This window comes from Ursus americanus, chromosome 1, assembly GCF_024610735.1.
Source record: "Ursus americanus isolate L20-20 chromosome 1, mUrsAme1.1.p, whole genome shotgun sequence".
NCBI lineage: Eukaryota > Metazoa > Chordata > Mammalia > Carnivora > Ursidae > Ursus > Ursus americanus.
The window spans coordinates 86,674,097-86,690,127 of NC_142127.1; the positions used below are offsets into that span (position 1 = coordinate 86,674,097).

The window sequence follows — 16,031 nt, forward strand, 5'->3', positions numbered from 1 at the left end:
GGTTGTTTTTTTTTTTTTTATGCTTGACTTTGATCCTGAGGAAGGTGGAAATTTCCAGCATGACTTTCCCATCACCCTCTGAAATTATACTAACATTATAGAGATAGCATTATCAAAACAGAAACAATAACAAAAAAACCCACTTGTGAATGCCACAACGCGCTCTGAACCAAACAGGTTAAAACATGAGAGACAAACCCAATAAAACAAGGGCAAGATGAAACCTATGCAAGGAACATAAAGAATATTGTCTGCGCGTGTTGAATGAATAGTCCTTTGCTAGAGAAATAAAAGTGATTTTCGCATGATCCGTATTAGATAATAATTAAAGCATATCTGTCAGAATCATGGCAGGACACGGGTGAGTGCGCACTATCAGAAAGAATCACACAAACCGTGAGTTTTCTTGAGGGTGATAACTAGCACTTTCCCTGCAATAAATTAAAACCCTTTTCAGATGAAGGAAATGCTTACGAGGGAGTCAAGTATAATAACTGAAAGAATGGGACATGGAGTCACAATGGCCGAAGTCCATGTTCCAGCTCCATTGCTTCCTAGTTCTGGGACTTTCAAACTGCAGAATTTTCTATGAGCTCTAATTTCTTCATGAATCCAATGCAGATAAGAAGACCTTTTTTCATTACACCAAAAAGAGTAGGAAATATAAGCACATTGCTTGTAAAGAATTGAGCAGAGGCCCTGTGACTTTATATGCTATAACTGTTTCAGCAATTCCTATATATAATAATTCTGCCATAAAAGGGTTAAGAGCGTACATTTGTATTATCTAGATATTTTCAGTTTACAGAAAATATCCTCAAATTTACAATCCATGTCTCTGTCAGCAAAGAAAATCAGGTTCTCTTAAGTTCCCCTCTTTCGGTGCCATTACATGGGTACGTGTATTTCAGAAATGGATCACCATTTAGGATCCACAGAGCTGGTCTCGGTTTTGTTTCAAAGTGTAATGTGCTTTATGTCCACCACGCTTCCCTTATCCACTGGGTATTTCCCCATCTGTAACTGTACCCCTAGGAGTTAACGGTTTGCTCTACATTCACCACCGACTGGAAGTCCGGGTGGAGAATTTGGGGTGGAGATAGTCAGGAGCAGGACCTACTGGTTGCTTGTTCTGCCGTCAAAGGCTTGCTCTCCCGCCCTTGGTTCACAGCGAAGACTTTGAAGAGATAGGTGACCCCGGGAGACAGGCCAGTGACTTCTGCAAAGGAGTTCCTGTTGACGGGCAGCCTCTGCCCGTGTTCCCCAGGCAGGTTGACGGGGATCACGTCCACGCGGTAGCCAGTCACTGCACTCTCAGGGGGTGTCCACATGATGGTGATCTTCACGTCCGTCACTTCCACAAACTGCAGGTCCCGGGGAGGGGGAACTTTATCTAACAGACAAGAGCCAACCGGTCATTCACAACTCCTGCTGAAGAGTATTGTTTTTAAGCCCATTTCCCGGATGTGTATAAGGAAAATCGGGGTGCCTCTTCTTCCAAAGCAATGCTAAGTTTTGTCTCCTCGCCAGAGAATATGTGTTTTTGCTTATATTTTCATGGTTCAGTCATCCTGCTTACATATGACATTTGAAGCTTTTTATTTTGTTTTCCCTAAAATGTGTAGTGAAGCAGATAAGTTTCCAATGTATTAAGTGTCCTATCAAGGAGTTTAAAATAAACACATGAAAAAAAAAAAAAAAAACCCTAATTGTGACAACAGAAAAAATGTGGTTTGCATTTTACTGACCCATTTTGTAAGACTTAAAAGCAACAGATGAACAGACACTGAAGTTTCTGGGGGGAAATATGAAGGCTTTATGTGCCAGTTTTTAATCAGGAAGGCCAATAGCCAGCTTTGATAAGTGAGTTTCTAGTGTGGACATTTCAGCCAAATTTCTTAAGTTGAGGGATAAACTAATCTACAAGATTTCTTGCATATAGGGACTGTTGACAGAGACAAAACAACCTTCCCACAGAAATAATCATTCTTTCATCTTACACTTCTGGTTTGCCCCAGCAGGCTAATGAAATGGGCACAGTCCAAGGGCAGTCTTAGTCCTCCAACAAAAGCCAGGTTAAACGTGTTACCCTGGTAAGCCCTAAGAGATAGGATATCCCAGGAGGAGTCTTGAAGGTACCTGAACGCGGGACGCCAGTGGTTTCTTGTTGGATGAAAACAGGAGTACTTTCCTGGTTTTCTTCTACCGCGTAGATAGTGATGTTATATTGAACGCCGGGCTGCAAGTCACTGAGGGTGACCGAGTTGGCGGTTTCAGGAAGGTTGAGTTCTGTGCTGCTACCTTCTACTGATGGCGAATACACTATCCTGTACCCTGCAGATTGAAGGGGAAAAAATTAGCCACGCTGTTTTATGAAACAGAGGTTTAATGAGTCATAAATCCCTCTTCTCAGAAAAGCCCTTAGCATCTTGCTTGATTAGTTAAGAACTAGTGACGCTTTCTGACTCTTTAGATGTTGCCACCTCTTATAAGGACGATTCAGTACAAAGATAAAATAAGAGCAGCCGTGCAATCCTTTCTAATAATAAATGTCATCCTTGAAGACCTGATATCCTTAATAAATGTCTATTAGAGATGCCATGAGGTGAAAATCTTCATGTTAAAACGATTTCTTCTCTTTGAGCTCTGGGCAGTGAAAGCAATTAATGAGCCACCTTGAGCGGAGATGGTCTAGCACTGTCTGTGTCTTTCAGAAACTTCAGAGGCAGCTGAGGAGCTTAATGAGCTAAGAAGGCAACTGAGCTACCTCTTTAAGACGAAGTCTTAGAGTGAGGTTTTCAGAAAAATTACCCCTCTTCGACCTCAGAAATACCTGGTTTAATAAGTCAGTGAGCTGGCTTTAGAGGTTGTGTGTGTGCGTGTGCGTGTGTGTGTGTGTGTGTAGGGGGTCAATAAAATGGACATGATGGGAAATATTCTGTAAGAAAGTCGAGCTATAAGACTTGAAAATAATCACATTTGAATTATCATCATGCGCGCGCACACACACACACACACACACACACACACACACGCCTCTACTCTGGTCTAGAGTCACGTAAGAGAGTGAAGTGGTAGCCCTGTCCACAGATCAGAATTGGCTCCCCCACCACCAGTGCCATCAAGATTAACATGGCAGCCAAGAAGGAGGCCAACCTCACCTGTGATGGGTGCCTGGGGTCTGCTCCAGCGAACAACAATCGAGGTGTCATCAACTCGGTCTACAGCAGGGTCGGGAGGAGCATCAGGCGCTAACAGAAAAAGAAAGGAGCAAATGAGGAAAACAGTCAGGAACTATTGCTCGAGGCCTGTTCTACAGAAAAAAGATTCTCTTCACAGCACGTAGTACGCATGTACCTGTTGTCTGCGAGGTAGACAGGATCAGACTCTGCTCTCCTTCTTCAGATATCTGATAGACATTCACAATGTATTTTCGGCCAGGAAGCAGGTCAGGGATATTCACGGAAGTGGCCGTGCTTGGGAGATCTTTAAAATATAAAGGAAAGGTTACCAGTCAGAGCAAACCAATCCCTGAAATCACTCCACAGCCTATAAGAGGGATATTTTTTAAAACTATATATTCATAAGGGAAGGGGGCAAGTCTAGAAGGAAATGTACTAATGGGTAATCAATAATTATCAATGCATTATGGGATAATTTTTCTTTTGCTTACCATTTTTCTAAATTTTTTCTCTAAAGATATACAATTTTTATAATCTACCCCCAATTTCTAAAAATAGCTCTCTGTAGTTAGAAGGCAGGGTGATGGTTATGGGCAGGGGACGATGGAGTAGGAGGGATATTCTTTTTCTCGATCTGGGTGCTGGCCACATGGGTGTGTTCACTTTATAAAAATTCATAAAAAAAAAAAAAGCTCTATGCCTATGATATATTATGCTATAATAAAGTTTTTAAAAGGCCCCTAACCATGAGAATTTGAAAAAGCATGAATGAGGGTACCGTGCACCCCCAAAGGCTAACATTTTCTGCTGTGGTCCTCAAACTGGCAATCACTTCCCTAAAGAAAACACTAGGAGCTCCTGGGTGGCTCAGTCCGTTGAGCATCTGACTCAATTTTGGCTCAGGTCATGATTTCAGGGTCCTGAGATCAAGGCCCACGTAGGGCCCTGCACTCAGTGTGGAATCTGCTTGTCCCTCTCCCTCTGCTCCCCTCCCTGCACTCTCTTAAATAAATAAATAAATAAATAAATAAATAAATAAATAAATAAATAAAATCGACTTTAAAAAATTATTTTAAAAAAGAGAGAGAGAGAGAGAGAGAAAACACTATGGTTGTATAGACCGTGCCCAGGCAAATGGGTAATGCAGCTCATATCAGGGACCAGGAAAATGTGAGCATGGCCCAGGAAAAACCCAGCTCAGTTCTAGAAAGCTCAGCTCTTTCCCTTCCTCACAGTGGAAGTTCGTCCCACCCGAGCCATCAACTAGTTCGTTCCAAAGCTGTCATGACGGCGCATTTAGCTTACCGAGATACTGCGGTTCATCGCCCTCCTCACTCAGCTCGTATTCCACACGGAATCCTGACACAGTGTCTGAGGCCGACACCCATGAGACCACAAAGCTGCTAGCCGTGATTTCAGTCACAGATTCAGAAGTGGCCACAACGGGAGAAAGGGGTGTCGTCTCTCCTGTCACGGTGTTGCCTAGAGAGTCACAGAAAGGGGGAAGGGGGCCTTCAGCCATGGAGAACATTTATTACTGTCATCTACAGAGCACCACTTAAAACAAACTGTTGGTGCTATCCATGTTAGAAGAGGACTTGGGCTGAGGAACACGGGCACAGCCATGTGTACGTACTGGTCACCGGGGGGCTGGTGCTGGTGGTGGTGAAGTCGAAGCGTGTCACCTCTTTGTGGCCGTAGTGCTGGACACTGATGAGCTGCCCCTCATATACCACACCTGGCGTCAGGCCTTTGATGGTGTACGAATTCAAGTGGCCGGGAATGGTGGCCTCCCTCCAACGGCCTGGAGAATTTTTCTGAAGATTTCAAAGAAAAGAAACCATGTAAGTATTCACAAGGGTGGACATTCAGAAATGATCTTGAGTCAAAGAACAAGGGACCTCGGCAGCTCCCTTGTGGAGAAGAATCATGGAAAACTGGAATCAGAACAGGGACTTGCAGCAGAGTTTAATATTAATAATAATTATTATTATAGATAATATTTACTGGTAGCTCACTGTGTGCCATGCTCTGTGCTGTTTTACTTGCATTCACTCATTTAAACTTCATCTCTGCTTTCCTCCAAGTTAATGGTATAATTGCCCTCGTTTTACAGGTGAAGAAACAGCATTATGTGACATGCCCTAGGTCACACAGTCACAGGTGCTGGGCACCTTCCTTTTTGCCAGACTAATGATGAACCCAAGTTTTGCCTCTTCCATTTTTTAAATTTCTACAATGAACAGAGATAATTCTTCCTGGAAGTGGGAAAAGGCCATATAGTCTTTCACTTAGTAGGATACAAATTTCTTGCCTTGCAGAAATAGTCTAAAGTATAATACTGCTTTGTGACTCAGTTCCTGGGACCATCACATATAAGGTTCCGCTGGTCTGGCTGTATGACTCATTCTTGGATATGAATTACCCCATCAAAAGCAGTTCCCAACTTTGGGCAAGACTGCAGAAGAATGTGATTTCAGTTTATTTAATCTTTGATTCCAGTTTATATTTTCACATCCCGTCCAACTTCATTAACATGTCATGGATCACAAAACTCATTGCAATAAAATGTGTGGAAAAGAAACGGCCGTACTTCAAACAAGATGAGATCCTTTTAAGTGTAAATATTCTAAACTAAGTCAAAATATATTTTTAATACCCGGTGAGTTTTTTAAATTATCCAATCAACCAGTTCCTCAATAATTCAAATACTCAAGTGTCCATTTATATTTTTGAAATCAACGAAACGGATCCTTGTATATTTTAAATTTGAATTTTAACTCAAATACCCTGGAAAAAAAAACTGCAATTAGTCATCACGATTAGCTCAGATTTAATGATGAATCTTTCATTCAATGTAACTTTTCTAGACAGTTAGCTATCAGAAGAAAATACTCAAAAACAAACTCTCGGGTAACATCCATTGAGGAAAAACCTGAAAATTCTTAATCGTTAAAAATCTCAAAGAAATTCATCATTGCAGCTTCTTTGAAGATTTTCCAATTCAATATACACTATATCTCTCTGTAAATGTTCCTTATTACAGACATTTCACATAACACCTCAGAGTTAGCTTTAAAGTAAATAAAATTCGTAATGAGATGAAATGATGAAAGACAAGAAGGTTTTCAGGGGAAAATATAGTGATCCCATTGACAAACATCTACTAGATACAAAGTTCTGGAAATGGCTGCTCCACATACTATAGAAAAGAGTACTGAGTATACTAAAAAAAAAGATCTCACAGCTTGAATTTTTCCCCAAGAGTTTAAATACAACTGCATGAGTCAGTCAAATTTTTCATTTTGTTATTTATTTATTTATTTATTTATTTATTTATTTATTTATTTATTTTTTATTTATTTATTTATTTATGAGAGACAGAGAGAATAGGAGCAGCAGGGGAGGGGCAGAGAGACCTGGAGAAGGCTCCCTGCTGATCAGGACCCGAGCTGAAGGCAGATGATCAACCAATTGAGCCATCCAGGCACCCATCATTTTGTTTTTAATTGCTAGAATTTAATAGCTATGACTAAAAGTGGGCATTTTCCTCCTGTGTCTAAAATGCTGTTTCTCAAGTTTTGAGTCATGAATTTTGGAGGTAGAGTAGGCAGGTTTGAAGGATAAGAAACACTAAAGCTTACTAGACCAATATCTTCCTCTGTATGATTTCTTCAATTTCTAGATGGCTCTTATTAGAAAATCACAAGGTTCACATTTTAAACAAACCGTCATTCCTCATGTATTCTTCCTTTGCACCATCTTTTCCCCTTTTATCTAAATAACTTCAGAGGATCAAAAGTAATATTTTAAGAAGTGTTCCCTTATTAAAGTGAACCCAAAGAGCTAAATATTAATTTTTCAAATCATGGAAATGATGCCAGTAATTGTTTTCCTCAGAGTAGGAAGACATATGAAACCTTTAGATTCTCTTCCCATATTGGGGAAGAATTGTTTCAGGCATTATCATTTCTAAGTCCTTGTTAAGAAGATCTTTCTAAATAATAAATCTTTCTAAATCCTTCTAAATACCAAAAAAGCTAAATCTGTATGTCACATCATGGATAGTTAATCAGATCTGTTGGCTCAACAGCTGGGAAAAGAAATGTTTAGAATGTGTTAATTTCGGTAGCCTCAGTGTGGTCAGTTTCTGAGTGGGATACTCACAGGCTTCCATCTGAGAATGTACTTGGAAATGTGAGATGGTTCTGGTGCATTCCACTGAATGGGGTGAGAATTGGGTTGACTGGGGGTCTCAGTGATGATTACTTGGACGGGACCAGTTGTGCCTGAAAATGAAAATGTGAGATTTGGTGATCTTGGGTATTCACTTACTTCAGCTTAAAAGTTAGTGCACATGGATGGCCATCATTAAAAGACGGTTTTACTTACCAGTAAATGCAAGTAGAGTAAAAAAAAAAAAAAAAAATTCTGGGATTACGTTTTTACATCCTGACCTTAGCAATCAATGCAACAAAATCCTTTCTTAGTCAATAGATCACTGTCCCTCACATGAGAAAAGCAAATAGAACTTGTTTATAGCAAATAAAATTTGAAAAATGCCTCTCAGTTTCCTTTCCTCTCCATTTTCAAAGTAAGAATTTTGAGAAAATTGCGAAACTATCCTAACCCAAATAAAGTGACACAGAACCTAAACTCTATTTATTTATCATGCTAAGCTTCTTTAAAGCAAATTCTCCTCTGTGAAGGCTGTCATCAAGAATGCATCTGCCCACAAAGAAGAGAACATTCCAAAGGCCATACGACATGATGTAAAACACACATATTTCTAAATGGGGTAGAATCCTAGATGAAGAATTACAGACTCAGTTATATTTCTTTTTTTTATTTTATTTTATTTAAGTAATCTCTCTACTCAACGTGGGGCTCAAACTCATGACCCCAAGATCAAGAGTTGCATGGTCTTTTGACTGAGCAGCCAGATGCCCCAAGACTCAATTTTATTTCTGATAAGCCTAAGCATCCTATTAGTTAGGAGGAAAGGTTTAGTTTTTGTTTTACTCAATAAGTATACTCTAAAATTCTACCACTGAGTGCTCAAATGATAAGAGATCAAACTTTTTTTTTTTTTTCAAAACCAGTTACCAGCTGAAAGGGCATTTTGAAGTATATACCAAATTCAGTATTTCCACATCTTGATATATGACTGTTTCCAACAAAATTTGAAGTGTGGTTTTGGTTCTTCTTCTTCCTTTTTTTTTTTTTTTTAAGAAAAAACCATATAAGGGAAGTGGAATTAATTTCTTAATAGTGTAGACTCCATTTAGGATAATAATGAAATAGCTAGAGAATTTAAGCTTGTAGAACAGAACACCATCTTTTTCCTAAGCATTGCCTTTTTTTACGATGTTAATCAATGTTCTACTTATTAGAAATAAAAATAAAGTTCCTTGTCATAACTTTTCCAAGAATTTCTAACTGCCACTCTAGCAAAAATAAAAAAAAAAAAAAAGTACAACATTTTGCAAGTTTCATAAAGCATTTCACCGGATTGTTAACAGAGTTAAGTTTTCTGAAAGCTCTTAGAAAAAAAAAATAGTGATTTTCAAACTTAATTGTTATCTTTGCTGTTCAATTCTCTCTGAAAACAAAGTTTTCTATAGCAGAACAAATACAAAACTTGCATATCTGTGTAGACTCAGAAGTTTAGAATAATACACTCACTTCCACACTGGGAATAATTCAAAGTGGCTGGTGACTAACAAATATTCTCTGAATCTTAATTTCATTTAATGCACATATTTCTAAGCCAGATAAATACCAAAATCCAGGCATAAAATCCTCAGTTGTCCATTCTAAAGTAGTGTCTATTTCACAGAACGTGGCAGGATGTTTGTTTTAATCGATTGGCAGAAGTTAATTGCATGTCACTTTCTAAATTACCCCCTCTGTTCATGAAGATCCTCACAGATATAAATAAGTACACTTACATTTATTTCATTTAATAAATTTACATAAATAAGACAAATAATGAAGCAAAATGTCAGCGATGTGACCTCTGTGAACATGAGTAAATACAGGAATATCACGTCCTTAAGTTATTTTCAATAATTGGCGCAAGGTTGTTTAAATATTGATCTTCTAAAGAAGTCCTACTATAATTTCCTTAAGTAAAGAGACACCTGATGTGCATTTTACTTAGTGTGGCAATCACGATTTCGAGGGAGGAAGAAGTTTATGACGCCACAGCATGTACAACACCAAGAGTGATCCTTAACGTAAACCATAGACTTTGGGTGAAAACGGTGTCGATGCAGATTTCTCGATTGCAACAAATGCACCACTCTGGTGGGGTCTGTCCGAAACAGGGGAGGCTGTGCATGTGAGGGGCGGGGGCTAGATGGGAAAGCTCTGTACCTTCCTCTCAATTTTACTGGGAACTTAAAACTGCTCCTTAAAAAAACAAAAACAAAAACAAAAAAAAAAACAGCCTTTAATTAAAAGCAAAAGTTTATGATGGTAAAACATCTATGAAGTTTTAGAAAGACAATACAAACTTCCTTTCCTGCTCACCTTTAACCCTAATCATGTTCTTGGGTCCATGAGGAGGAGGGTGGGAAAAGGAAAAGGTAACTTGGTGGGTTTTTACCTCCATGATGGAGCAGAACTACAAAAGTTTCTTTTCTTTCTAAAACTTCAAGCACTGGTTCAAGATTATAGGTTTTGAAATTTACGCTTGTACCATAGCCCACCCTTAAGGGGGCTGCACTGAACAGCAGTGTGGATTTCATGCATTTAGTCAATTTTTGTTCAGAGACAAAAGTGACCGTTGTCCATCATCGGTGAGGTCAACTCAATTCTGATGACCACTCTACCTTAATCTACATATGATCCGAAGACAGGAAATCTGAAAATTCTGACATCATTTACATCAGTGAGATTTGATAAAACTAAAATTAACCTAACTGGTATATACTAGCAGTTACCATTGTAAAAACTTGACTCCCGCTCTTAGTCTGATCAGGTTAACCATACAACAATTAAGTGAAAATATGACATGGTTTGTATACTTGGAAAACCAGTTTAAAGTAAGGCTGAAATGAACCATTTCCATAAATGACGACCCTGGGGAAGTCAAATATTTATGAGTTTGTGACTCGGTCCTTTTTTTCTCTCTTTTATTTGCTGAGATCTGTGCTTTCCTAGCTGTTTATTGACAAACCAAATGCCTCTTATCTTCTGTTAGTTTGAACAACTCCACCAGATCCTCTGTAGGAGGAGCCCACAGGGCAAGGCTCCGAGACAGTCTACTGGTCGTCTGAGGCTCCTTTACCCTTCCCACACTCAGGAAGCCCCGTGTGCTAGGCATGAACCATTGAGCAAACCAGACACGGAGATAAGCGCCCAACCTCGTACTGAGGGCAAACACCAACCCCCTCTCTAAATCTCCTCCTCTACGTTCACTGGGCATTCCTCTGAGCCTTTTTAAAAAGTAGGATCAAAGTCAACTTGTAAAACCCCAAAGCAGAAGGCTTCCTTCCTTCCCATCGAGATTGCACCCCGTCACGTCCACCTAAGGGCTTCCAGGGAGCGGCTTTGTGAACAGGCTGCTTTTAAAAGAGTGAGAAAAAAATTTCTCTCTAAATCATTGAGGACGATTTTCGACAAACTGCCACACCAATAACAATCCTAAACATAGAAACGAGAGAGCGTTTCTTTAAAAGTTTCAGTCTTTTAGTTGCCTCATTAAAGAATAAAACTAATTATAAAATTTCTGAACTTAAGGTTTTTCTGCAATCAGGTTTTAAAAAATTATTAAACAAAAAAAATTATTTTAAGTGATTCCTACACCCAAATCCACTATGAAATACAATTTAAGAGCCAGGTTAATTTGTGCTGTGAGCCTGTGAAGGCAAGGTCACCTTCGACAGCCCTGACAGTGACTGAAGGTTGGGGAGAGGCGGGTTTCTTCCAAGTTTGTGGAAGAGTGTATCTGGGTGGTTAGTATTTAGGATCAGAGATCGTTAGATGGTTAGTGCTAGAAGGAAATTTAAAGGTAATCAGCTTTAATCTCCCCATTTTACAGATGAGAAAATGATGAGTGGAGCTTGGTGCGAATCTCTTTCACAGCACACGTACAGCCAGGACCCACGTCTTTGGCAAACTCTACCTTTAGCCAAATTGTTCCATACCTGGTTCTCTACGATAGTGAATCTCTTACTACACTATGGAGGGATTTAGTTTACTTAATCTTCATTTCTGTCAGAGACAGTTTCCAATGCTCTGAAAACTTGTTTTCGTTTCTAAATGTGCGCCATGTTTCAAGTCTAAAAGTTAGCGGAGGTCTAGGAGGCTTTGGACCTCAGTAGTTGCTCCAATAACTTGTACCTAAAGACGAGACCTTCATAATTCACCGTGTTTTATTACAATTAAATTTTTAAAAAATTGGTTTCTTTCTAAAATGAGTTAATCACACCTACAGCTAGGCATTATGTCCTGTGACCTGAAAAAAAAACCCAAAAAACAAAAAACCCCAGCAATAATCATTTGGGAGTATTTGAACTGCGTGGGCAGAAAATTGACCAAATTACTCAACTCTTGACCCAGAAGACTTTGTTCTAAACTCCAACTGATCAAACAAATGAAAATTTTGACACAAAGAGGCCCTGGCTGAAGTGCTGAGTGACCACGCATACCCTACATTATATTTCATGTCATCTCTCTATGCAACCTCTCTGTCAAGAGCCATGACATAAAACCCCAACGCTTCGCTCCCAGAGTAGCTCACTGCATGGTTTCTATTTCCATGTGCAGACGGGAGATCAAATTAGCCCGAGTGTTTTAACCTAAGGGAATGCTCTGCTGTGTTCAGAAACCAACTGACACAGGCACATTTTCCCAGCCCCACACATCTTTTACTTGACTGGGGGAGAAAGGAAAAACATTTGAGTCAAAAATCTGATTATTACATCGTGATCGGAAAAAAAGACGGGAAAGAGAGAGCAGGGATCAGAGTATTAAAAATAATGATGCTGTCCAGTTTTTACCACTCAGTGAGAAGCTGTCAGTTGGTGTTAATCCAGCCACTTACCTGGATAGGTCTGCAAAGGCTGGCAATGCCACTCCCCAATGCCACGGCCATAGCAATAGCACTGGTACCTGACTCCATGCACGTACTTCTCCCAGGAGTCTCCAATTTGATAAAATGTGCGGGTTTCTGAGTCCTGGCATTGGTCTAAAATACAAAGTGAAAGAAGCAGCATTGAAGATGGAGAGCTACAAACTGAATGTCAGTGTGCTGGAGCAAGGGAGCATACATTCTCAGTTTTAATGGAAGCTTGCAACTGTCCTTACAAATATATGTGGTTACAAAATATTTTGCTCCTTTTACCTTACAGGACAACTAGCAGTAAATAAGTACCCATTGGAAGAAATGTTTCGTCTTCTAGAAAGACAGTATTTCTAAATAAAAACTGTATGATTTAGATGTCAGTACAAACTGACATTCTGAATAGCAATCTGAGAAAACTCAGTTAGATGTTGTATTTTGCCTACATTAACGCAACTGATTTACCATTTGAATAGTAAGAACAAAGTACCACTTTATATACCTCTTTACATTTTGAGGGCTTAATTTTACATATGTAAATGGATGACCTAGATTTTAACTATCAATACTTGCTGTGCAGTTTCTGGAAAGACCTCTCAGGCTTCTGTCTCAGCTTTGATCCTCTCAGGTCAAACAAACTCAACTGATCAGTTTGTTTTCTTAGTGAGCAGCAGGTCTCTTTTAGTAAAGGAATATTAATGGGTTACCTTAAAACTGGCCCACAACTCTGTGAAGGCTCAACCTTCGCTATTTGCTTAGATCTATTATAAAGGGCAGCCAAGAAAAATAAAGTATTTGGAAGGAGGTGTTTACTGGCATGACATCTGCACAGTCAGCAAAGGAAGGTTCTCTTTCATAACATGGATTCTCTTTATGATTCAGCACCAGAGAACTAAACCTATTCCATCAAAATAAACCTGCATGGGTTACCAAACTCAATAACTATAGATAATTACCAATATCAAGTTGATATACAGGGTCATGATTAGAGAAAAGATTTTACAAAGCTCTCTGCAAGCCACTGATCAAAGTCTGGAGTCAACTTCAATGATGTCATATAAAATAGCTCTCCTTATCTGAAGCCTGTTAACTAGTCGCAGCAGCCAAAACCATCTAGAGACGTGAGGGCTAATTACCAATGGGATCGCACTTCCATCTGCCCCGGCCCTGACCAAAGCAGGTACAATTCAGCATGTGTCCCTCTTCGTGACGCTTGTGGAATGTGTCGTTCACGTTGTAAGTGATGTCGTCAACAATGCACTGATCTGTTTAGGAAACAGTTGGATGGTGGAAAGTTTCATGATGAAATTAAAAAATGCCACGCTTTTTTTTTTTTTTAAGATTGATTGGTTTATTTTAGAGAGAGAGCATGTGCAAGCTGGGGGAGGGGCAGAGGGAGAAAAAGAATCTCAAGCAGACTCCATGCTGAGCGTGGAGCCAGACCTGGCGTTCAAATTTATGACCCTGAGATCATGACCTGAGCCGAAATTGAGAGTGGGATGCTTAACCGACTGAGCCACCAGGTGCCCCCAAAATACCATGCATTTCAAAGCATACAGTTTTTTCCACTAAATTATCAGCACTTCCCACTAAAATAACTTTTCTACTAGCATAGAATGAACACTTTTTCAAAGCTTGGTCAGGAATACAATTTTTGGAAAAAATAATTCTTTCATAAACTCTTTCTTACAGACTTAAGTATCAGAGGTCAAAGTACATGCAACTACAGACTGTGGTAAAATATGCCTTCCTGTGGACAGGCAATTTTTGAACAAATGCGTGTTTTACTTTTGGACAAGTTCTTGCTTGGTTGATAATGTCCTTCAGATCTCTGCTTGCGCTGAGAAATAGGGAGGAAGATCAAACATACTTATACGGCCCCCAGCATGGCGTGACAGTCTGACTTCTGTACCGGCTGGGGTGGGGAGACTCTTGGATTTGGGAAATAAAATAACATCTGTGGCATTTGTGAAATTAAAAAGAAAATTAGGCCAACTCTGTTCCTAACTCTCTGAGAGATCCTGAGAAAATGACTCTCCCCCTTTGGGTCTCTCAGCTTTTTCATCTGGAAAGTGAAGAGTTGGTCTGTATGTCTTTCTAGGGTTCCTTTCAGTTCTGCAACATCATATGGAATTATTATTACTGGAGTGTGTTACCCACAAAAGGAGAACACGTTCAGGCCAATGTCAACATACCAGTTACATGAACTTTTTATTAGCTCAGAGTTCCACCTAAGTCTTAGTTTTCAAATCAAAGAAACAGAAGTACTAAAATGGTTTTAATAAATCGCCCTCCCTATACTATATGCCAGGATCCAAAGGAGAAAAATTGAGCTGCGCAAAAGAAATAGGTCTCTCAGTTTGCCACCTTCAGTTTGGATCTGCAAGGATCTGATCTTAGAACAGCGAAGTCTCGGGCACCTGGGTGGCCCAGTTGGTTAAGCGTCTGCCTTCAGCTCAGGTCAGGATCTCAGGGTGCTTGGATGGAGCCTGGAGTCAGGCTCCCAGCTCCGTGGGGAGTCTGCTTCTCCCTCTCCCTGTGCCTCTCCCTCCACTTGTGCTCTATCTCTCTCTCTTTCTCAAATAAATAAAAAAAATATTTTTAAAAACCAGCAAAGTCTCTTTTCTTTACAGAAATTATCCAATCTTTTCTAGACATGACTCCAATGGGATAACTAAAAGCTCAAAGGACCAGAGCATTGTGTTCTAGCCTTTGGAGTCATCTTCTCACCTCAGCGTTAAGTACTTACATCCTAGGGATGCTTCAGAATTTTAGAATCGCTCTGCCAACTCTTCTCCACTGGCTGCCTGACATGAGAACTAAGCGTGCACAGGAGACCAGTGGCGTGGCATTGCATACTTCGTCTCCTGCTTTTGGTAAAGTGCATTTTCACCTACAAACTTGGTCCTCTCTGCACTATTTTTCCTCTCGAATGTTCTCATTAATGAGCAAGCATACCTCGGAGTTGGGAGTAGGCAACACAAGTCCATTCTCCACGACCATTCCCAACGCACGTGCACCTCATCATGTGGCCCATATCATGCTGTTTGTCCCACTGATCTCCAATGCGATACATGACCCCTTCATTGGTTGTGCAGATTTCCTCGTGGGCTGTATGGAAATGGATGGAGAAATGACCACAGTGTCTAAAAACATACATGGTATTATCAGTCCAGCGTGGTTAGCCTAAGAACTCTCACTTGGGAAGCAGTCTGGCATGCCTCAGAGAAGTCTCAGTGCTGCTCTGGGCATGGGTAGAGTTTTGAGTCCCAGAGAGAGCAAACCTAGTCGAAAGGTGAAGTATGCTGTGGGGAATCATTGCAGGAAAGGTGAGGGGACGTTAAACCATGATAATACCTACACATTCACACAACAGGTCTGCATTATTCTAGAAGACTAATGTTTATGACTGCCCCATAACGTTTTCTAGATCCAGTGTATTCTATCCCAAAGGGAAACTATGTGTTCGGGTAGAGAATTGCAAGCAAAAGCATGGTTTTCTTCTAAACCCAACAATCTCTTTTGTTGAAAGAGATGAAAGTGAGTTTAAGTAGTGTTCTTGGGTTTTATCGCCTTATACGGACACTTGATGATAGCGCATGGCTCTTGGTTCTACAAACAGAAGATCAAATGTAATCTATGGGGTTCCTGAAATTTGAACACAAAAGGTATTGGCTCCCCTTTCACCATTCATACCAACTAGATCCCCCTTGAAACCATAAAAGATTCCATACTTGTCAGAAAACACAGAGTTTGGGACATTTTGGTATTTTGGAAGT

General features: G+C 39.9%; 1 protein-coding gene across 12 annotated transcripts in view; it reads right to left on the bottom strand.

Annotated features, from left to right (window-relative positions):
* The window catches only part of FN1 (fibronectin 1), a 64,347-nt gene that overhangs the window by 35,982 nt on the left and 12,334 nt on the right, over positions 1–16,031 (bottom strand). For all 12 annotated transcript variants that reach the window (XM_045806672.2, XM_045806679.2, XM_045806678.2 and 9 more), the window contains exons 10-19: positions 15,211–15,363; positions 13,389–13,517; positions 12,235–12,378; positions 7,350–7,471; positions 4,819–4,999; positions 4,488–4,664; positions 3,358–3,486; positions 3,162–3,251; positions 2,140–2,334; positions 1,121–1,393 (exon numbers count right to left, since the gene is read on the bottom strand). In XM_045806672.2, coding sequence (XP_045662628.1) covers positions 1,121–1,393; positions 2,140–2,334; positions 3,162–3,251; positions 3,358–3,486; positions 4,488–4,664; positions 4,819–4,999; positions 7,350–7,471; positions 12,235–12,378; positions 13,389–13,517; positions 15,211–15,363 — 1,593 coding nt within the window. The remainder of the gene's footprint in view (positions 1–1,120; positions 1,394–2,139; positions 2,335–3,161; positions 3,252–3,357; positions 3,487–4,487; positions 4,665–4,818; positions 5,000–7,349; positions 7,472–12,234; positions 12,379–13,388; positions 13,518–15,210; positions 15,364–16,031) is intronic.